Source organism: Ursus arctos, unplaced genomic scaffold, assembly GCF_023065955.2.
Source record: "Ursus arctos isolate Adak ecotype North America unplaced genomic scaffold, UrsArc2.0 scaffold_20, whole genome shotgun sequence".
In the NCBI taxonomy this organism is placed as follows: Eukaryota; Metazoa; Chordata; class Mammalia; order Carnivora; family Ursidae; genus Ursus; species Ursus arctos.
In genome coordinates, this window is record NW_026622875.1 from 56,757,563 (window position 1) to 56,780,791 (window position 23,229).

Here is a 23,229-nt window from a genome sequence, read left to right on the forward strand (position 1 = left end):
TTGCCTATGTACGTGAGAAATTTCTTTGCCCTGGCCGCATTCAATACTCTATCCTTGGATATAATATTTGCGAAATGCACTATGACATGCCGTGGCATACGTTTGTCATGGTTGAGCTTGGGAGGGCTCCTCTCTGCCTCTTGGACACGAATGCTTGTTCCCCTTGCTAGATTAGGGAATTTTTCAAGTACAATGTGTTCAAATATCTCTTCTAGACCTCTCTCTTTTCCATTCCCTTGGGGATGCCGATGATGCTGACATTGGAACGTTTCATTGAGTCAGTAATCTCCCGTAACCTACATTCTTGAGATTGGATTTTTTTTTTTTGAGCCAACTTTCTGTATTAGCTTTCTCTTCTACCATCCCATCCTCCAATTCCCTAATTCCTTCTTCTGCCTCATTCACCCTGGCCATCAGAGCATCTAGTTTTGACTGCATTTGATTCATAGCATTTTTAATTTCTGCCAGATTCGCTCTCATTTCCGCCCTTAGAAATTGTATATTCTCATTACTATTTTCGTTAATACTTTTTTCAAGTCTACACATCATCTTGACCATTGTTACTCTGAACTCCATTTCTGATAATTTGGTCATATACATAACCATTAGTTTTATGGCAGAGGCCACAGACTCATTATCTTTTCTTTGCTCTCCTTCTCATCGTTCTGAAGAGGAGAGGTTGCGGGGTTGCCCAGAACCCAAATTATTGACCAGGACCTAGGCACTGTGCTCTTGTTTTATAGGGACCTTAGGGATGTGAGATCCATGATTTTTCAGCTTGCCTTCTGGGGGAAGGGCCTGCCACGCTGATATTCAGGCAACCCTGCTTGGGTGGGGTCTCCCTATCCCTTGCAACGGGGAATGGGGATGCGCATGGGCACAATGTGAGCTGGTATTTCCGGGCTTTTGTTCTCTGGTGCCTTTCCCTGGCAGTTTTCTGTAGCTCTTCTGAGAGTCAGAGCAGCAGTGGCAAAATTCTAGCCTCTGTCTCAGAACAGAGAGATTGCAGTCTGCTCTCCACTGAGCTCTTCTGGCCTCTTTAACTCTGTTTCTGTTGGTGCTGCTAGAAACCCTGCAGCGTCCGGGTTGTGCACCCCAAAGCTGGTTTCCCAGCCCTCACTTCCAGGGCTGGCACATCTCTGTCCTTTGTGTTTCTAAAACCACCAGCTGCCAGCCAGCAGCCGCCCCCGTCTGTGCTCCCGAACTCCCAGTCTCAGTCCGGTTTCAGTGCAGTCTTAGTCCAGTTCCAGTGAGTGCTCTGGAGCTCTGGTTTTCATTTTGGATGTGCGCATTTCCAGGCTCACGGTCTCAGTCTGCTCTCTCGCGGGTTCCGGGCCACGAGTCTGGCCTGCTCCCCAGTGCAGGTGGCTATCGCTTCCCAGCACCCGAGCACAGAGGCTCCCTCCCCCTTACCTTTATCTTCCAATATCTGTGCGCAAATTCACAGCTCCCTGGTTCCTACCACAATATTCAGTGCTGAAGATGTTCTTTTGTTGAGATCCAGATGTATCTTCCTGCGTCTCAGGCTGATTCAGGATGGTCTGGTACCTATCCAACTCAGCTCAGGGGACCAGCTGCAAAAGGGATCTACTACTCCGCCTACTTAACTCCCCGCTTAGTTGAATTTCTATACACGAACAATGAGACTGAAGAAAGTGATATTAGGGAAACCATTCCATTTACATTAGCACCAAAAATCTACATTATCTCAGAATTAATCAGAGACGTAAAGTATCTATATTCTTGAAATTACAGATCACTCTTGAAAGACATTGAGGAAGACACAAAAAGATGGAAAAATATTCCATTCTCATGGATCAGAAGAATTAACATAGTTAAAATGTCTATGCTACCCAGAGCAATCTACACTTTCTATGCCATCCCGATCAAAGTACCAATAACATTTTTCAAAGAGCTGGAATGAACAGCCCTTAAATTTGTGTGGTACTAGAAAAGGCCCTGAATCACCAAGGAATTGTTGAAAAGGAAAAACAAAGCTGGGGGTATCACGGTGCCCAATTTCAAGCTATACTACAAAGCTGTGTGCACAAAGACAGCATGGTACTGGCACAAAAACAGACACATAGACCAATGGAACAGAATAGAGAATCCAGAAATGGACCCTCGGCTCTTTGGGCAAGTAACCTTTGATAAAGCAGGAAAAAACATCCAGAGGAAAAAAGACAGTCTCTTCAATAAATGGTGCTGGGAAAATTGGACAGCTACATGCAAAAGAATGAAACTTGACCACTCTCTCACACCATACAAAAAGATAAACTGCAAATGGATGAAAGACCTCGATGTGAGACAGGAATCCATCAAAATCATAGAGGACAACATAGGCTGCAACCTCTTTGACATCAGCCACAGCAATTTTTTTCATGACACATCTCCAAAGGCAAGAGAAACAAAAGAAAAAATGAACTTGTGAGACTTCATCAAGATAAAAACTTCTGCACAGCCAAGGAAACAGTAAAAAATACTAACAGGCAGCCCACGGAATGGAGAATATATTTGCAAATGACACTACAGATAAAAGACTGGTATCCAAGATCTACAAAGAACTTCTCAAACTCAATACACGGGAAATAATTAAATCAAAAAATGGGCAGAAGATATGAACAGACATTTTTTCAATGAAGACATACAAATGGCTAACAGACACATGAAAAATGTTCAAAATCATTAGCCATCAGGGAAATTCAAATCAAAATCACCTTGAGATACCACCTTACACCAGTTAGAATGGCAAAAATTCACAAGGCAAGGAACAATTGCTGGAGAGGATGTGGAGAAAGGGGATCCCTCTTACACTGTTGGCGGGAATGCAATTTGGCACAGCCACTTTGGAAAACAGTGTGGAGGTCCCTTAAAAAGTTAAAAATTGAGGTACCTTATGATCCAGCCATTGCACTACTGGGTATTTACCTCAAAGATACAGATGTAGTGAAGAGAAGGGCCATAGGCACCCCAATGTTCATAGCAGCATTGTCCACAATAGCTAAATCGTGGAAGGAGCCGAGATGCCCTTCAACAGATGACTGGATTAAGAAGATGTGGTCCATATATACAATGGAATATTACTCAGCCATCAGAAAGAATGATTACACAACATTTGCAGCAACATGAACAGGATTGGAGATTATGCTAAGTGAAATAAGTCAAGCAGAGAAAGACAATTATATGGTTCACTCATTTGTGGAACATAAGAAAGAGCAGGGAGATCGGTAGGAGAAGGAAGGGAAGAATGAAGGGGTGGTAAACAGAAGGGGGAATGAACCATGAGAGACTGTGGACTCTGGGAAACAAACTGAGGGCTTCAGAGGGGAGGGGGGTGGGGGAACAGGATAGGCCTGTGATGGGTATTAAGGACCGCACATATTGCATGGTGTACTGGGTGTTATATGCAAATAATGAATCATGGAACACTAAATCAAAAGCTAAGGATATACTGTATGGTGACTAACATAATAAAAAATTATTATTATAAAAAAAAAGATGGCGGAGAGATTGGAGTGATGCTGCCACAAACCAAGGAACACCTAGGGCCATCAAAAGCTGAATGAGGCAAAGAAGAATCATTGAAAATGCTAGTAACAATGAAGGGATAAATTGTTCACTGGCCTAAAGTATATAGAGTCCACAGAAGTCATCCAAGAATAGCAGTTTCATAGAAATGAGAGTTGACTTTCTACTAAAAAAAAAAAAAAGTATGATTCCATTTTTACAAAATTAAAAAAATAAAATTAAATAATATGACATTTAGGCATATGTAATAAAAAACCTATCACTTACTAAACAAGAACATGTATAAATGCAGGATAGTGGTTATATATGATGTGCGTGTTCGAATAAGGGCACCTGGAGGCTGGAGACTTACACTGGTAACATAGTTTTCCTTCATTTTGATAGTGCTTAAGATGGATTTGTTTTATTATACTTTTAATTGTATATTCAGATTATATACATTTTTGTATATACGAAATGTTTAACAATGATTTTCAAGAAAAATACAAAATAAACATGTTTTTGCCTTAAATATTCCAAAAATAATAATAAATTCTTGAAGAGGTGGTTTAGTGGACATGAACACCTTTAGTTTTTGATTGCCTGGGAAAGTCTTTATCTTTCCATCTATTCTGAATGATAACCTTGCTGGTAGAGTATCTTGGCTTCTCATTTGGCACTTTATCATGCCATTCTCTTCTGTCTTGTAGTTTCTGTTGAAAAATCTCCTGTTAGCCTTATGGGTTTTCCCTTGTCAGTTAACAACTTCTTTTGTCTTGCTGCTTTTAACATTTTGTATCACCAAATTTTGCAGTTAATTACAATATGCCTTGGTGTTGGTCTGCTTTTGTTGATTCTGTTGGGGGGTTCTCTGTGCCTCCTTCCCCAGATTAGGGAATTTTTCTGCTACTATTTCTTCAAGTCAATTTTCTGCCCCATTTCTCTTTCTTCTTCTGGGACTCCTATAGTACAAATGTTATTATGTTTGATGGAATCACTGAATTCCCTAAGTCTATTCTTGTTTTGCATAATTCTTTTTGTTCAGCTTGATTATTTTCTGTCTTCCAGGTCACTAATTTGTTCCTCTGTTTCTTCTATCCTGCTGTTCATTCCATCAAGCATGTTTCTCATTTCATTTATTGTGCTCTTCAACTTGACTATGTTGTTATTTGTCTTAATGGTCTCATTCATGTCTTCCACTCCTCTCAAGTCTAGTGAGTATCCTTATGATCATTGCTTTAAATTCTCTATTAGGCATGTTACTTATAACTGTTTTGCCTAGATCTCTGGCTGTGGCCTTTTCCTGTTCTTTCATTTGGGATAAATCTTTCTGTCTACTCATTTTGTCTCTCTGTATCTGTTCTGTTTCTCTGTGTTAAGAAAGTCAACTGTGTCTTCTGCTCTTCAAAGTAATGATTTTATGAAGAGTTCCTGGAGTGTCCTCTAGTACTGTGTCCCGCTCACCAGAACCTGGCACTTTAGGAGAGTGTCCTATTTGTATTGCTTACACCCTGCTGTTGTGTCTGTCACTTTTCCTTTCAGTGCATTCATCTGCACTGACTCTGCCTGTTGTGGGCTGTAGTTGCTCTCTGTGGTGTTAGTGGAACCCAGGCAAGCCAGCTCTGGCTGGGGGTGGGGTGTGTGCCCGCTGGGGAACTTGTGGGGTGGGGTGGTGTTAGCAAAACTTGCAGTGGGCCACTAGTCTTTTGCAGGATCCCCTAAAGTGCTTCTGTGGCTAGGGATGTACAGCTGGATGTGCTGTGGTGGTTGGCCCTGATGCAGTGGTTAGGCTAGGCAGAAGCTGTGTACCTGGTGGCTGTGCAAGGTCTGCAACTGCAACTAGGGACACACAACTGCAACTGGGGCATGCAACTGGGTGTGGTGTAGGATTGTGCCTGGTGGTGCACAGCCAATCACACAGGCACAGCATGTGATTGTGGCTGGGGACATGCAGCTGGGCGAAACCCACGAGGGTGGCTGGTGGCACACAGCTGGGCACAGCATGTCAGACATGCATGGCACAAGGTGGCAGCTGTGCAGCTGTTGGCTTGGTGCCCACACAGCTTTAACAAAATTTGCTGAGTCCATGACCGAGGCTAGCAGGTTAGGTAACAAATGTCTATGCCACCCCACCTCCCCCAGGGGGTAGTGGAGGAAAATGACACCTGTCAGGTCCTTCGTTTTCATAGTCCCCCAAACACTCTGAAGTCAGTATGAACAGATCTGTCTCCTGTTTGCCACTGGTGTTGTATAAACTGCTTTTATGTTCCTCTCTGCACAGTCTGCTGTCTCTTTAAGGGCAGCAACCCAGCTATCACGTGGCCTCCCAGCTTGCCCAGTATTTAATCAGTTTACCTCCAAAGCTCTTCATTCCAAGTCTCACTGGTTTCACAAACACAAAATTCAGCCCTTCTGGTTCTTAAAGCCAAATGCTATGGGGATTAGTCTTTCCCATGTGAGCTCCCTGGTACAAGGGCCCATTTCTCTGCCCTCTGTGTGTGTGCAGTTCCCTCCCTCCTGCAGGTAGTCTCCATCTACCTTTCTGACCATCCTAAACTTTCAGATGCAGCTTCTCTATTTTTAGTTGTGGATGTGTTCTCTAGCCTTCAGATTGCTCTCTAGTTTATTGACTTGGATGTCAATAGTATCTAGTTGAAAATGTGGTGAGTTTAGTGTCCTCCTACTCTGCCTCCTTCCCAAGCTCCCTGGTTACTATATCAACATATGATTGATTGCCTCATTACATGTTTCGTCTTTGTTCCAGGAATTTTGTAGACAGATAGATATGACTCAGTTATCATTACTAGATATCCTCCTGTCTTCCCAGATTTACTTCGATTTCCTAGTTCTTTCTACCTTAAGGTGCCAGTACCATCCAGACCCTTCTTAACAAACTTTTCTCAAGAATTCCAACAGCCTACAGTGTCCTGGTGGCCCCACTCATACCCACTCCCTCAGGCCTTCATAGATGGGGAAGCCCGGGTGGGGAACCCTAACAGATACTGGATCACCTTGCCTGGCTTTGTTTAACAAGAGAGATATACCCATTTTTATAAAATTCTAGAAAATGCAAACAAATCTACAGTGACAAAAAGCAGATCAGTAGTTGCCTGGGACTGGAGCCAGTGCAAGAATGCACTACAAGAGGACTCTTTGGGGATGATGAAATGTTCTGTATTTTGATCAGGGTGATGGTTTCCTGCATGGAGCTATTGATCAAAACTCATTCAATCATATACTTTAAATAGATGCAGTTGTTAAACATATTTCATGACTCAATAAACTTGATTTTTAGAATGCAAGAAAATCTGTTGTCCACTATACAAAAAAAATTTTTAAACAGTTTTGCTCAACTAATCAAATCAAAAAATGCGCAGAAGATATGAACAGACACTTTTCCAATGAAGACAGACAAATGGCTAACAGACACATGAAAAGTGTTCAAAATCATTAGCCATCAGGGAAATTCAAATCAAAACCACATTGAGATACCACCTTATGCCAGTTAGAATGGCAAAAATTGAAAAGGAAAGAATCGACAAATGTTGGAGAGGATGTGGAATAAGGGGAACCCTCTTACGCTGTTGGTGGGAATGCAAGTTGGTAAAGCCACTTTGGAAAACAGGGTGCAGGTCCCTCAAAAATTTAAAAATTGAGCTACCCTATGACCCAGCCATTGCACTACTGGGTATTTACCCCAAAAATACAGACGTAGTGAAGAGAAGGGCCATATGCACCCCAATGTTCATAGCAGCATTGTCCACAATAGCTAAACTGTGGAAGGAGCCGAGATGCCCTTCAACAGATGACTGGATGAAGAGGATGTGGTCCATATATACAATGGAATATTACTCAGCCATCAGAAAGAACGATTACACACCATTTGTAGCAACATGGATGGGACTGGAGATTATGCTAGTGAAATAAGTCAAGCAGAGAAAGTCAATTATCATATGGTTTCACTCATTTATGGAACATAAGGAATAGCAGGGAGATTGGTAGGAGAAGGAAGGGAAGAACGAAGGCAGGTAAACAGAAGGGGTAATGAACCATGAGAGACTATGGACTCTGGGAAACAAACTGAGGGTTTTCGGAGGGGGAGGGTGGGGGATTGGGCTAGGCTGGTGATGGGTATTAAGGAGGGCATGTATTGCATGGAGCACTGGGTGTTATAGGCAAACAATGAATCATGGAACACTACATCAAAAACTAATGATGTACTCTATGGTGACTAACATAACATCAAAAAAAAAAAAAAAGAATCTGGAAATACATACACAACAATAGATGATTTAGAGTCCAGCCCCACCTTTCTGGGGTGGTTTTTAATCTTACAGTGAGGTATAATGGCAAAACAGAAGTCTCTAAGGAAATTTTTTTTTTTTTTGGTTGGAATAATTTTTCCTGTTTAAACCCTCTTTAATAGATTTCTAAAACACAAAAGTAAAGCATAAAAAAATAGTTTTGCTAACACACAACTTAAGTGAATATGGACTACAAATGAAGAGAATACTAGCCATTATTTATTGTATACTTAGAAAAACTAGGAAATAAAACTAAAAAACTATTAAAACTAAAAATAATTTAGCAAGGCAATTGGATCCAGATAAAATTTTTAAAACTCAATACTTTTTTAAAATACTAGCAATAACCAATAGAAATTGAGGTGTGGCTTTCATATATAGCCCATTTTCTTCCATGCAAGAGCCTGAGTACTTTTCAGGGAAGTAAGGACATCCATTCCTACTGAACGTGTACACCAGACTGGTCGTGGGGGGTAATATACTTATGAATAGTGCTGGCTCTTCCCCTCCAGATTCATGGTGGTAAGAGGATAAGCAAACAACAAACAGAAGGTAAAATTATAGCATACAAAAGGCAAGGGGTTCTACTGAAGACATGACCAGTAATGTGCAACTCACAGTGGAGGCATAGGCCAATGGGCTTGGGCTCCTTCTCAGGATCTGGGTGCTCCCAGGATAAAAACCCTTTAAAGAAGGTCCTATCTGCAGATTTTGTAAAGGAAAAGGGAAACAAACTGCAAAAATATATCTGAAAACAGAAATTTAAAACACTTACTTAACAATGGCAAATTTCTAGCTGTATCCTTGGTTCAATAGTTTTTACAGATCTCCCCAGTAACATTTTAATATTTTCTGAGATGCCCCTCCCCCCAATCATATCTAATTATTTTTTTGAGCCTCAATTCTCTTCCCTTTCCTCCCCATTGTCTCAGATATAAATCAAGGCTCACAATAATCTCTCCCCTGCAAGGCTTACATAATCTGGCACTGCCCCTCTAACCTCCTTCTCTTCCACATTGTCAATCCTACTGTCCTGCTAAGAGAAAAGGAGCACACACCAGAGGCAAAGGCTCCTAACACTGGGGCATTCCTGCAATGGTGGAAGGGATAAGGTGTTTGAGCTAATGTCTCATAGAAGATGGCCCAGAAGATAATTACAATAATTAAGTGTACTCCTCTCACCTTGATATTAGATGGTAGTTACAGGTACATTGAACTACATGGTAAGGAAATCAGAGTCACTGTGAGTTCCAATCACAGAAAGCAGGGAAAAGTACTATTGGTGGAATAACTGCTGACTCCAAAACCTAGACACACACACGCATGGAGGCATGCTCAAGCACAAATCGTCAGTTCTTTGAGGCTGAGGTAACAGCACTAAAACTCCCAGAGAAATATATAAAGATATGAATGAGGCCGTTATCTGTGGTATCCTATGATATCCATCTTTAAAAGTCTTAGGTCCAGTGGTAGATGGGGAGTTCACGCCCAGTTTAAGAATGGTTGAATTGGAAAGGTGAGTTTTAAAAAATTATTTATTAATAACTAGCATATAAAAATAATTATCTATATGCTAAAAGAAATAAGATACCCAACCTCAAAAAGCCTACATTAAGTTGGTATGAAAGTATACACCTATGCCTTGACAACTGTTCTGAATGCAATAATAAAAACTGCAAATTGTAGTACAGACTAATTTGGAGCACTGAGATCAAATCAACATAAGTTCAGGAGGAAGAACAAAGCATTTCAAGAAGAAAGTTTGAGATGAGCTGGATCATAAAGGGTCTGAGGGACAAAGATTAGCAAACGGGAAGAAAAGGTTTTTCTAGATAGGGAATACAAATGATGAGGATCTAGATTATAATAAAACTTTTTAAAAGGCCACATCCAAGACAGGAAAGAATCAGGGGCGCCTGGGTGGCACAGCAGTTAAGCGTCTGCCTTCGGCTCAGGGCATGATCCCGGCATTCTGGGATCGAGCCCCACATCAGGCTCCTCCACTATGAGCCTGCTTCTTCCTCTCCCACTCCCCATGCTTGGGTTCCCTCTCTCGCTGGCTGTCTCTCTGTCATATAAATAAAATAAAATCTTAAAAAAAAAAAAGGAAAGAATCAGAGCATTGGAGAATGACTTTATGCAAATGTGAAATTGATTAGCTGGAAAGGAAGGAAGCATATAATTACTGTCCTTGAAAAGCACAGAATTCGATTATGGGATTCATAACTAAAACCAGAGATACACTTTTAAACAAAAAAGAGAAAGAGAAGGAAGGAAGGGAAGGAAGGAAAAAGTAGGGAGGGAACCTATGAGAAATGTGTAATCCTTACTTCCCTCATAGTAGGGAAGGATGGCCCTGTAACTCTCCACCTTCATGACCCAGCAGAAAGAATGCACAGAATGGCACTCGTTGATTAGTGATTCTAAGAGGAAATCAGGGTATTTTTCTTACAAAGAAATATTAACTCAAAATATCTTGCTCTGTCTTAGAGAATCATGTCTTAACAAACTGTGTGAGCCAGAGCTGAATGCCTCTCTCCAGTGTGAGTTCGCTGGTGGTGGTTAAAAGTGGAACGCTGACTGAAGGCTTTCCCACACTCAATACATTCATAGGGTTTCTCTCCTGTGTGAACTCTCTGGTGCACAGTGAGCTGTGAGCTGTCACTAAAGGCTTTCCCACAATCACTACATTTATAGGGTTTCTCCCCAGTATGGGTTCTCTGATGTACCATAAGGCTAGAATTATGACTGAAGACCTTCCCACACTTATTACATTCATAAGGCTTCTCACCAGTGTGAATTCTCTGGTGTATAATCAGGTATGAGTTCTGATTGAAGGATTTTCCACACTCGTTGCATTTATAGGGCTTTTCACCTGTGTGAAGTCTCTGATGTCGAATAAGACACTTACTCAGACTGAATGCCTTACCACACACACTACATTCGAAAGGTTTTTCTCCAGTATGAATTCGCTCATGGTCAACAAGTTGAGAGATCTGACTGAAGGCTTTCCCACACTCGCTACATCTATATGGCTTTTGCCCAGTGTGGAGGCTCTGGTGTCGAACAAGACATTTATTCCGACTAAAGGACTTGCCACATTCATTACACTCATAAGGCTTCTCCCCAGTATGGATCCTCTGATGGTCAATAAGATTTCTATTAGAACAGAAAGCTTTCCCACACTCACTACACTTGTAAGGTTTTTTGCCGGTGTGAAGCACCTGATGTCGGACGAGATTTTTACTGCGACTAAAGGCAGCCCCACACTCATTGCACTCATAAGGTTTCTCCCCAGTATGTGTTCTCTGGTGGTCAAAAAGTTTGGAACTCTCATTGAAAGCTTTTCCACATTCATTACATTTATATGGTTTCTCACCATTATGGAGTCTCTGGTGTTGAATAAGATGGGAGCTGTGTCGGTAAGTCTTTCCACACTCACCACACTCATAGGGCTTTTCCCCTGTGTGGGTTCTGAGATGAACTATGAGCTGAGAGGTCTGCCTGAAGGTCTTACCACATTCATTACACTCATAGGGTTTCTCTCCAGTGTGAATTCTCTGATGCCCAATGAGGTGTGAACTCCAATTGAAAGCTTTACCACATTCATCACATTGATAAAATTTCTGTCCCTTCAGAACTCCTTCATGTTCTGCAGCACTAGAGGACAGATCTGGATATTTCCCAAGTTCATTATATTCATCACATCCATCTTTTGTGGATTTATCTTTATCCTCGTGTGTTATTCTGAAGAAATCACTTTCCGGTCGGCTCCCTTCTTCATCTGAGGGTTGCCCTTTCAGCTTCTCTAAAGTACCTTCACAGGAAGATACTCCTGTCTCTGGTTCCTCAGAAACCACTCCACGGACGCCTCTTGATGTCCCATCACATGACGCCGGTCCTTTAGAAACTTCCTGCTTTGCAGGCAACTCTGAACGCCGCATCCTAGTCTCACCTGCTGCCAAAAGGAAGAAGAAAACAACTTCTATTCATTTCTTGTCCCGCTGACGAAACAGAATCATCAGCAGTCTATGGAGCTGAAAAAACCTTCCCATTAGGGGACACACTAAGAGATGACACATTAAGAACAAAAGAAAGATGGGAAATAGCTCAAGCTTCTCCTCATGGACAGAAAGACAAAGACGGGAAAAATGGTCAGTGGGGGAAGGTGGAAGAAGAGCTATCAGGACAGAGCTCTGTCCTGACAGCTCTTAATTGCTCCACTTAATTGTCCAATTAAAAAGAGCAACTGGAAGGCAAGAGAGCAGACTGTAAAGGTGGTATGATCTTACAGAAGTCACTTAGTAAAATGATGAACTCTAACATCCTTTCCAACCAAGACACTGTATGGTTCCACGGTTCCCAGTAAAGATACTAGGGAGAGGGAGAGGAGAAGCAAATACTTCAAATCAAATATGAGAAACGGTATGTGCAAACACAAATAGGAAAAAACGTACCAAAAAACTGATTCTCATATGTGAGGACAGTGACAAGATGCAGAGAAGTCACAGGTTCAGAAATGCTGGGGGAAAGTACTGGAAGGGATGGCAGAGCTCTAGAAGCAGGGATTCCCATAGTCTCTGGCACACTAGACTGGTAGAAGGCAGTACTTGCAAGTACTACATTCCAGTAAAAATTAAGAAAGGGATCGATAATTGAAATATGAATCAAAGTATGTCTTTGGTATCTTGATAATCTGCAATCATAGGAAACTGAACAATTGAATATTTCCTTTTGACTTTGGAAAAGGTGGAAGTAGCAAGCAATCAGTCATGTCTAAACACAAAACTATTGGTTCCTTTGAATCATATCTTAACCAGGGCCACAAGCCATCATGGCATTTTAGCACATGAAAAGTTATAGAGGTTCCTGGATGCCTAAGCCCACCCACCCTCTCCAGAGTTGGCTACTGTCTTAGACTTCCCAACCAAAGAACCTGCCCTGAAAACACCCCTTTCCAGGAAGATGTGCTGCCTCAGTCTTTCCCAAAGGGGAAGCTGAGGCAGCCATGCTTTGTGCCAAGTAACTGGTCTCAATACATCTCAGACCACAACTGACTAGACCAGGGCACCAGGCCGAAGCGTAGCTTCTCTGTATGTTACACCTCAGCCTCTGCTGTGACCAGGGGCAAAGTTCTGCCCAAACAAAGATTAGACTTAGTGGCTGAACCACCCTTGGAGTCCCTCTCTAAGTAAATTCTGAGCTGGAAATAGGGCAAAATAAAGAAAACTAAAACAAGAAGGAGCTCTAAACTGAAATGAGGCATGGAGAGAAGCCAAGCCATTAGGAGCCATAGCATGCAGAAAGTATGTGGGAACGGAAAGTCTAATAAAGCAGCAGCTATGAGGGGACAAAAGATTCAGAGTGAAGAAAATGGGTAGCAGTGGGAGGACAAAACAGATATGCAGGGAGCAACGCCTTACGTTTCCTGGCATAAAAATTACTTGCTGTTTTTGCTGAAGGCCCTGTTTCCCAAAGGATGGTCTAGCTGGTGGGTCTGATCAGATCAGGGTTTCCATTCCTTCAGCCTTATTATAAGTAACACAGCTCAGTACTTACAACAATGTGAGCGGCTCCCTATTCCTTACAACTACAAATTCTAACCAAACCACCTTAGGTCAATTAACAATGGAGTAAAGACAATGTTGATAACTTGAGGCTGAGTGACGGGCGCACAGAGGTTCATTACAGTATTCTCTCTACTTTGTCTCATGTTTGCACCTTTTTATAATAAAAAAGTTGAAAAAAAAAGAATATAACAAAGAAAATGTAAAGAAAAGAATGCAGACTGTAATACTGGGGAACAGAATCATTACCCAAAGAGGCCATGCTGCAATAATTTCCCGGCATGATGCTCTGGTGCACGGCTCTCTGACTGAGGGCCGGACCTTTCCACTTCCTCTCAGTATAGTCCACAGACAGGAACTGGTACGCCGCAGATCCCTGGAATGACAAACTTCTATTGCTCAGGGATATTCCGGGCCTGAAGGGAAGACACATCAGGGTACCAAGAGCCCAGGCGGGGCCCTGGTGGGTAAAGGGGTGAGGGAGGGAGAAAAGCTGGGATGACACATCTAAAAGGACAAGTCCAGGGCCAGAAAGAATCCATGAACTCAGCAAGCAGGGCCCAATTCCAGAGGAAGCAATGAGGCAGGGAAACCACAGGATTAATCTCAGAATTGGCCAGAACTCTGGAGATGAGCGCTAGCTATTCCCAGGCCACAGACCTGGGAACCCAGGGAAGACAGAGTTCAGCTCACCTGGGGCCTGACCATCTGAAGCGCAGCTGCCGCTGCCTGGTCTCCTGACTTCCCAGCCTGGGAAAGGGAAGGCACCCAGGAAGCACACTGACCTGAAGAAGGAAAGAGAGCTGTGAGAACAAGTCCTGCCTCAGCTCCAATAAGGTCTGTATCCCAGTGAGTGGGTTCAAGAGAACCAGGCAGCTCCACACACTGCCTCATTCCTCTTCCATACAGGTGTTATTCTGACTGTGCTGTGAATTTTCCATGCAGGTGTTATTCTGAGGGTGCAGAGGGTTCCCTGGTCCAACTGAGAACTGGCCATTCCTCCCAGCCCTCACTCGCTTCAAACTCTCTGAAGGAAGCTATACTTCTGCCCACTTTCTCTCCCCATGGCTCCCCTAGCGTAAGCCCAGCCTGTTTGCCCCTCACATTTCTGGCCCATCATTCCCGATTTCTCTTCCTTCTCTTGGCTTCTCATTATGGACGCTGCAGGCGCTTGGGCCTCAGAGCAACGCTTTTTGCTCTCTCAGAGATCTCCCTGCCTCTCAATGCTCTAATGCTGCTTTCCCAGTTCCAGCTCTCTTCTAGACTCCTATTACAGACTTTCAGTGGCCTACTGGACGTTCCATTTCGGTGTCCCTCACCACTTTAAATTCAGAGTAAAAAATGGACGTTCTTACCAACTTCCTTTCCTGACTTCCCAAGTTCTCTCAATGATTCCAGGCATCTCTCATTCCCTCTCTTTCCTTAAACTCACATCCATATATAGGCCCCTAGTAAGGTTTATTTCCACCATGATGTCTATCAAATTTCCAACTGGCTTCTTTTGAAAAAGACAAATTCATAATAAGATTCATATGGAAAATGAAGGAGTTCTAGCTCAGAGAATATTGGGAAAAAATAAGCTGAAGGGCTAATAAGTCCACTGTCTCAAGATTTACTTTACTAAGCAGCAGTCATCAATGTAGTGTAGTGCTGACATAAGACCAGACACAGAGACACTAACAGAATAAGAAATAAGGGATAAACCCATATATTCATAATTACTTAATTTTGAATAAAGTCCCAAGACGACCGAAAGGAGAAGAACAGACTATTCAACAAGTGCTAGAACAACTAGATGTGCATACAAAAAGAATAAAGTTGGACCACTACTGCAGACCATATACAAATATTATATACATACCATAACCTGGCACCTGTTACATCGTGTCCTCATAACTCAGTGCACCACAGTCATAAATGATGCTCATCCTCCCCTGAAACCACCCTCCATCTCCCACCATCACTAAGTACACTTAAAGAAACCACTACCTTCACCCAGAAGCCATCCGCTCTTTGTTATAAACCAATACCTATTCGACATCTTCCAGACGCGGCCAATGCTATCAGGACAGACAAAAAAATAATGACTAAACACAGACGGAAAGAGGCTCACACCGGAAAGCACGCTGCCATCCAGCTAACAGAAATGACACTCTTGCTCTCAGGGCATGAGAGTCAAGTAAAGGAAAGGATCATGCACGCTGAGGAGTCTGCTGAAGTTCGCAGAGAAATGAAGCCTTGCTGTGAAAACTAGGGGAGAAAAAAAGAATAAGTACTTGAGAAAACAAAAGCAAAGGAAAAGGACGGAAATGATAAAGTTAAGTGGCTGAAGGCCCACAGACAGACTTGAACACCAGCAACAACAAAAGGTGGCTGACAGGAAAGGGTGCTTCAGGAGCAAGTGGGGCAGGCTCCAGCCTTGCTGAGCCCCAGCAGCACAAACAGGTAGCAGAAACAACTGCTCAGAAGGAAGCCCAAAGTCAAGAGAAAGAGGGACAGGGACTTTCCCCAACAAACTTGCAGAACAGACTGGAGAAGAGAAAGAAACTAAAGTATGAAAGAACTAGAAAGCTGCTCAGGTGCCCAGAAACCTGGCAGTGAGGCTAAAGAGAATGAACTTGAGGCCAGAGACAAATATTTAGAAGAAACGCATCCACCAGAAAATATAATCGGCAAGACCTCTCTCAGGAAATGGAGACCCACAGTGCAATTAGCACCAAAAATAAGCCTCCAAGCGGACCTGTTCTGAAGCAGCTGTTACAGAAATGTCTGAAGAGGTCAGTGAAGCATCCAGACAGAGGTGATGAGAAGACTGACAGGAAACTGAGGGCGAAAGCCAGGAATCTGGCAAAGGATTCCAGGCCTTCACCCGAAGAAAGGGTTAGTCCAGCTTCTGCAACCACGCACACAGAGAAGACCTCCAGGGCCTTTTGGACTCTGGATGAAAGACCCAGAGCACATGGGGGCCAGTGAGCTGAACCTGTATGGTTAAATTCAGGTATCCTAATGCCTCAGGGTTTCTCCATGTCCCAACTAGTTTTTGAGAACAGAAGAAAAAGTTCAGTCATCCCAGGCAATTATCTGGGCATTTTTCAGGGACATTCCTTCCCGCCCTCCTTCCCTTCCTTCATCATTTTGTCTCTTCAACTCATACACAATGTGATTTTGTTTTCTTTTAAAATCCTCATTAAGCAGTCTCTTACTCTTGTGCTTTTCCCTCCCAGTGTAAGGGTACATATGCCTTATTTTATACACTGGTAAGGAAACAGGAAAGACTGCTTCCAGTACATAATTGGAATGTTACATTATACTTAAACAAATATATCAATTAAGAAATGAGCTCAAACCTAGCGCCCAAAACTTGGTTTCTCCATACCATTCTCCAATAAACGGAACTAGGGCTCCTTGGAGAAGTGGTGGTCTCCAGGGCTGGGAAAGGGAAGATACAACAACGTGAGTCTTCTGTGGTGCCGGAAAGTCAGGGAAAGACACCAAAAAGGATGTGGGCACTTCAAGGGGAAACAGGAGCCAACTGCAAAGAGCTCCCAACGGCCAAGGCCAGAATAATTTAAGCAACAAAATAAGTAATATCAGCACTGCATCACAGCTCAAAGAATACATACCCAACATCACACCCTGATATAACTAACTGAATAAATAAAACAAAGGAAAACAAGGCATGACTCTTCCTCAGAAAGTATTCCAATTAATAACTGCAGAGGGAATAACAGAAATGAAAGTCACCATTAGACCACTACACTAATAAGAGCCACCAGGAAGGCTAATTAGTGAGTGAAAGTAAGGAAGAACAGGATATTGTTACACAAGGTCTCAAAGTATCTTCCCCCAAATAATCACTAGTTACAAAGGGAAAGACAGTATCTTTACAGTGGTGACACGTGGCAGACACCACTAGATCAAAATTAATATCAACAGTAATAAGACATATCGACACCATCCTCACTCGAAGCAGTGAGGAGAAAACGTCTGACAAAACCAAAGTGAGAGGTTTTCTAACATACCAGCACAACATACTTCGAAAGCATCGAGGTCACGAAAAACAAGGAAAGATGGAGAGACTGTCACATACTAAAGGAAAACAAGGAGACATGACAACTAAATGGAACGAGGCATTCTGGATTGGATCCCGGAACAGGAAAAGGTCATTAGTGAGAAAATGATGAACTCTAAATTAAAGTCAGCAGTTTAATTAACAGTACCGTGCCACTATAGATTTCTTAAGTTTGATGACGGTACTATGGTTATGCAAGATGTTAACTTTAGGAAAACTGAGTAAAGACTATAAGGGAACTGTGTACAATTTCTGCAACCCCTGTAAGTCCACAATTACTCAAAAGAAAAAGATTTTTTGAATCGAGGAAGCATGTTAAGGTTTTCTTTCTGATTTTTTTTTAGCTTAAAAATTAACTTGGCAATCGAAAAAGATACCAAATACTGTCATTCTTATCTCCAATTTAGTCATTCTTTCATTAACTTAACAATACCTATTGAGCACCTACTATGCCCCAGGCACTAAGGTCTCTGTAGTGAATGAGACCAAAAAAAAAAAAACAAAAAAAAAACAAAACCCAAAAAACAAAAAACAAAACAAAAACACTGCCTTGCAGAGCTCATAGGAAGACAAACAATGAAGTGAAGAAAACACAGGTACGTTAGACAGTGTCCAGAGCAATATAATAAATCAGTATAATAAAACAAGGAAGGAGGTTAAAAGCTTTAAGATCAGGGAAGGAAATGCTTAAGCTCAAAAATTCAATCTTGTACAGCACATCGTAATTCACCTGAGGGAGCTCTTTCACAGTGTTTCTGATACAAAAATCCTGAAGACTGCCAAATAAGGTAAGTTACGGTCACTATACATTATGTGTATTTACTCCAGAGCAACTCACCAATATCACAGAATGCTTATGCACTAAGACTTCCTGGACACTAGGAGCCACAGAAACTTAAAGTGGCATAGCTAGTATTTTTGATGCTCTTGTCAGTTTCCTTTGTAAGTATGTATTGAGGTTTATCTTCAAAACATCCCCATCGTTTGGACCTATAGGAAGGATTACAGTTTTCAACCAAAATTTGTCTGCCTTTCTCCAGCATTAACACGACATGTAAGAGCACCTTCACTGATCAGAGCCTCAATACACACAGATACATACATGTGTAAACAGATGTAAGTCCTCTGAAATTCCTTCAACAAATTACAACTAAAACCACTCGCTGACATTTCCCTGCAAATAACGTACCTAATACTAATAATGAGTTTTCACTCTTGAACTACAGTTTGAAACAGGATGCTGTTCTTTCCTGGCCACCACTTTTAACCTAGAAGACCATTCTCTGATTTCCGAGGCCTAGTACAGTGGTTTTAAATTAGAGCTGTACCTTCTGTTTAAAAACTCCTTTATTAAAATAAAATCTGTAAAAGATATATTACAAAAATAAAAACTACCTTTTTTATATACCTCGCTTTCATTTTGAAAAGAGACAATCGTCCTAATAAACAAGACTTTGCTATTTTTCTGCACAAACGTCACTTGCTGAGCATTTACAGCTTTATGTAATGTGTACTACGGAAAATAAACTGCTAACGAAAATTTTTTTTTTCATTATACTCTCAGAAATATGTCTTAGTAATGCCATAATGCTGGCACCAATTTTGACCACCATGTGAACAAATGCATTCCACCGGTTCAAAGTACTGTAATTTTCAAGAAGCAAGAGTATGAACATACTTAATGCCACTGAATGATGCCACACTTTAAAATGGTTAAAATGGCAAATTTTATTGTGTCCTACGGTACCTATTTTGTATATCTTAGCGCAGTATTTCTGTATCACGATAATACCAAAAGAAGTTTTTTAAAGCAATGATGGTATGATCCCATTTCGTTCGAGATCATGGTATCTCCCCTGCCAGGTAAGTGTGTGTGTGTGTGTGTGTGTGTGTGTGTGTGTGTGAGTGCACAATTATGAACGAATTTTAAAGTGTCAGGAAGCATCCAGACGACACTATTTGTGGATTGCGGTCACTCTTGCTTTTCTGGCACTCATCCGGGTCATCTAATTGTCCGTAACAAGTACGCTTTGTTTGCATAGTTGGGAGAAAGGATAAAGCGCAAAAGCCGTCACTCCCACCTCTCTGCCCCGGGCTGCAAAGCACTTCCAGGTACGCGCCTCACGGAGGCCGGCACCGGATCCCCGGCTAGACCACCCGCCCAGGGCGCAGCCTCCGGGCCCGGCCTCAGCCGGCGCCCTGCCCCCTTACTCGCAGCCCGGGAGGGGCCGAACGCCCCCGTCGCCCTCCCGAACCCTGCGCTGGCCAGCGGCCCCCGACGCCCCCGCGCCCCGCCGGGCCCCTCACCGACTCTCTAAGCCCACGGCAGTCATTCCTCCGGCCACACCATCTGCCCAGGGCCCTCCGCCCCGCGCCGGTCTCTCCGTTGGCCCGCGTCACGCACGCGCGCCGCCGCCCCGGGCCTCGGCGGCCTCTCTAGGAAGCTGGGAGGGCCAGCGTCTCGGCTTCTCCTTGGCGCCAGTGCCGTGCTAGCGGGCTTGTGAGCGCGTGCCTGGCTGGTCCCCCACAACCCCCCCGCCCCCGCCCCGCGCCCTCCGCCCCACCGCCTGCCCTCCACTGGCCAATGCCCTGTCAGGGTCCAGAGCTCTATGGGCCTTCCCAAATTTGACCACATCCTTTCCAAGGTGTGTGCCCTGCTGCCCTCCAGTGCTCCCCCCCTTCCCCGCGCGCACCCCCCTCCCCCCAGGGAAGGATGGGATCCAAAACTAGGGGTCAAAATAGGGAGCACTAAGTTCTAGCTGACTGGTTCTGGCCAAAGGGAGAGCTGTTATGGGGGCCACTCATTACTCCAGGAGGACCTCTTCCCTCATCACCACCACATCTAGGGGTACTTGCTGATTTCCAAACAGGCACACAAAACCGTACCTCCCCCTGGCTTCCAGTTGTTTTCTCCCGAACAAAATTCAACTGAGTACATTTTAAAGATCTTACTGGCTTTTCTTCAGCAGTTCACCAATCGGGCAGCATCCAGTCTAGCAGATAGAAAGAAAGGAGCTGGAAGAACTATACAAGGGCTAGCGATTTCACAGGCAGAAGGGAACAGGAAAAAAAGATTATATTAGGCGAAAGGGTAGACTGGTTATTGCAATGTGAGTTTGCTTATGGGGGTGCGCGGGGGGGGGTTATCAGGCAGATTACCCAACTCAGGATAATCAGGAAAATCTTGATTGACTTGTTAAAGACAACAGGCCCAAAATGGAGTCGCTTATGCTAAGAAAAAAACCAAACCAAAACAAACCAAAACAAACAAGAAACAAAAAAAACTTCAGGAGTGATCCTATGAGGAAGGAAAAAGGAGACAAATCTTTATTTAGGTTTGCAAACCAGGAAGGGCAACCCAACTCAGTTGATGTGCCTTTCTGAAGAGGACCAGGGGAGGTGGTATTTTTTAAGCTTAAAACCACACTGGAGGAAAAAATTCGGTTGGTATGGGTTGCTCAGTGATTGGTTGACCTTTTTTACTCAGTATTGTGAGATGGGGTAACTTTTCAAGTGTCTAAACCTCAAGATGCTTATCATGATTCCAAAAAATGTCTGCTCTTCTAAGGACTCCCCAAAACAGTGGCTGTTGCAAGATGGAGTCAGAGTGGTCAACCCTTCCCTGGCCCCCTTTCTTCTTCTACCTCCTGTCACCAAACTGGAACTTAGTTACAGTTTTGGCTAACCCAGAAATGGAATCTTAAGTCAATCAGGAATTTCCTGATCAGCATTAGGTCTAGGTAATCCACCTGATAAAAACCCCTGCCATCCCTTATAAAGAAAGTAGCCTTGTAATAACCAATCTACCTTTTTGTCTAGTGTAACATCCTTCTTCTTGCTCCCTTTTGTCTATAAAATGTATTGCCTTGTATAACTCTCTGAAGCTTCTTTCTATCTGCTAGACTGGGTGCTGCCTGATTTATGAGTCACTGAATGAAGCCAATAAGATCTTTAAAATTTGAAGTTTGTTCTTTGACAGATTGGTTGCAGATTCCATGTCTGGGAGACCAGAATGCAAGTAAGTCACCAAAACTGTAAGTAAATTAAGTCTCATTTTGATGATGTGGGGAGTAGCATAAGCAACTCCATTTTGGTGTTCTTGTCTTGTCTTTAACAGCTACCCCATTTAAATCAGACTCTTGGCCTAAGTGAGAGACATGAGCAAAAATGTAAGGCATTAGCACTACTCCCAGCTACTACTCTAGAATTCTCACAGTTTTTGCTGAATCTCTGTGTGGTAATCTTAGGCCACGATGTCAGGTTCACATTCTTTAAATTGGTTATTCTCTTTGTAACTTTTCTGACATTATAATATTAGGGAGATGACTCCCTTGGTGGTTAGTGGATGAAGCATGCATTTAAAGCTTTTGAGTGAACAAAGTGCACCAGGGGGACTACTATGATTACTATAGGTAGAATGATTCCCAATGTCTGGAGTGCACTTTGGAGTCGTCATGGTCCTCAAGACTCAAACCAGTCAGGGTCAAATAAATCAGAGAAAGACCCTACTGAAGGAGTCGCTTTCTTAAACCAATTGGCTGGGTCGGTGGTCTCATGCAGCTGAGACTCCACTTTCCCTAGAAGAATTCATCCAAGTGCAACAGGTGGTGTTGGCCACAGCACAATCGCCTACCTCCCTGCTCAACTGAAAGATAATGAAGGACTATGCTAGTATCAGGAACAACTTTCACCAGAGAGTTTAGGGATTTTTGCTGGGCAGTTACTGCTTCAACAGTAGATTCTGCAATATCCTCAAGAGTTAAATAGTTTCATGGTCATAGCCTCATTTGCACTTGCTCCCAGCGGGGGAGTGAGGATCTGCCAAAAGAAGCAAATTCTGAATCTTGAATGCCTTCTGGCAATTCCCATTTGTTTCAATAATGCAAGTTGAGGGAAATTGGCCCGTGAGATGTCTCAGTTTGATTGTGGGCAGTTAGGCGGACGATTAGATAACCCAAAGGCACTGTCTGATTAAGTGCCAGCCGTGTAGGCATTCATAAGCCCAAGAAATATGTTTTTCCTCAAAACTGCCACAGAAAATAATAATCCCTGCTAGGGCACACACTCTTCCCATGAAAGTATTATTATTAATGAATTTATTCACTGGGATTTTTCATTTGCCCGGTTAAGCCTTGGATCAGTTAGGCTTTCACTGCACTTGGGAAGGTAACTTCCTGTTCTTTTTTTTAAATGCATATTATTTTAATTAAGAGACTGTATTAACTGTGGAAATATATAGCATACGAAATTGAACATTTTGGTAAGTGTACAATTGAGTGGTATTAAGTATATTCACAATGCTTGCAACCATCACCACTGTCAATTTCCAGAACTTTTTTCCTTTATAATATTTTTTTATTATATTATGTTAGTCACCATACAGTACATCCCTAGTTTTTGATGGAAAGTTCCATGATTCGTTACTTGCATATAACACCAAGTGCACCATGCAATATGTGCCCTCCTTAATACCTATCACCAGCCTATCCCATTCCCCCACCTCCCTCCTCTCTGAAGCCCTCAGTTTGTTTCCCAAAGTCCATAGTCTCTGATGGTTCTTTCCCCCTACTCTTTACCCCCCCTTTCTTCTTCCCTTTCTTCTCCTACCGATCTTCCTACTTCTTATGTTCCATAAATGAGTGAAACCATATGATAATTGTCTTTCTCTGCTTGACTTATTTAGCTTAGCATTATCTCCTCCTGGATTAAGAAGATGTGGTCCATATATACAATGGAATATTACTCAGCCATCAAAAAGAACGATTTCTCGGGGCGCCTG

At 42.7% G+C, this 23,229-nt stretch overlaps 1 protein-coding gene across 1 annotated transcript; it reads right to left on the bottom strand.

Annotated features, from left to right (window-relative positions):
• Positions 1-3,903: 3,903 nt before the first annotated feature.
• On the bottom strand, positions 3,904-19,834 carry LOC125282036 (zinc finger protein with KRAB and SCAN domains 7-like). Its single transcript, XM_048216080.2, has 4 exons — positions 19,762-19,834; positions 14,072-14,163; positions 13,628-13,754; positions 3,904-11,766 (listed from the first exon to the last, which is right to left on the bottom strand). Exons 1-4 carry the CDS (start codon positions 19,781-19,783, stop codon positions 10,313-10,315), a joined length of 1,695 nt encoding a protein of 564 aa, XP_048072037.2. The 5' UTR covers positions 19,784-19,834; the 3' UTR covers positions 3,904-10,312.
• Between the last annotated feature and the right edge of the window lie 3,395 nt (positions 19,835-23,229).

What these genes read in the sequence shown, in the direction of transcription:
- LOC125282036 (XM_048216080.2), bottom strand. Translation starts at nt 19,783, where the DNA reads ATGACTGCCGTGGGCTTAGAGA. An exon ending in GACTGCCGTGGGCTTAGAGA is followed by an intron (nt 14,164 to 19,761) that starts GTCGGTGAGGGG and finishes TTCCTTCTTCAG; the next exon opens with GTCAGTGTGCTTCCTGGGTG. An exon ending in TTCAGATGGTCAGGCCCCAG is followed by an intron (nt 13,755 to 14,071) that starts GTGAGCTGAACT and finishes TTGTCATTCCAG; the next exon opens with GGATCTGCGGCGTACCAGTT.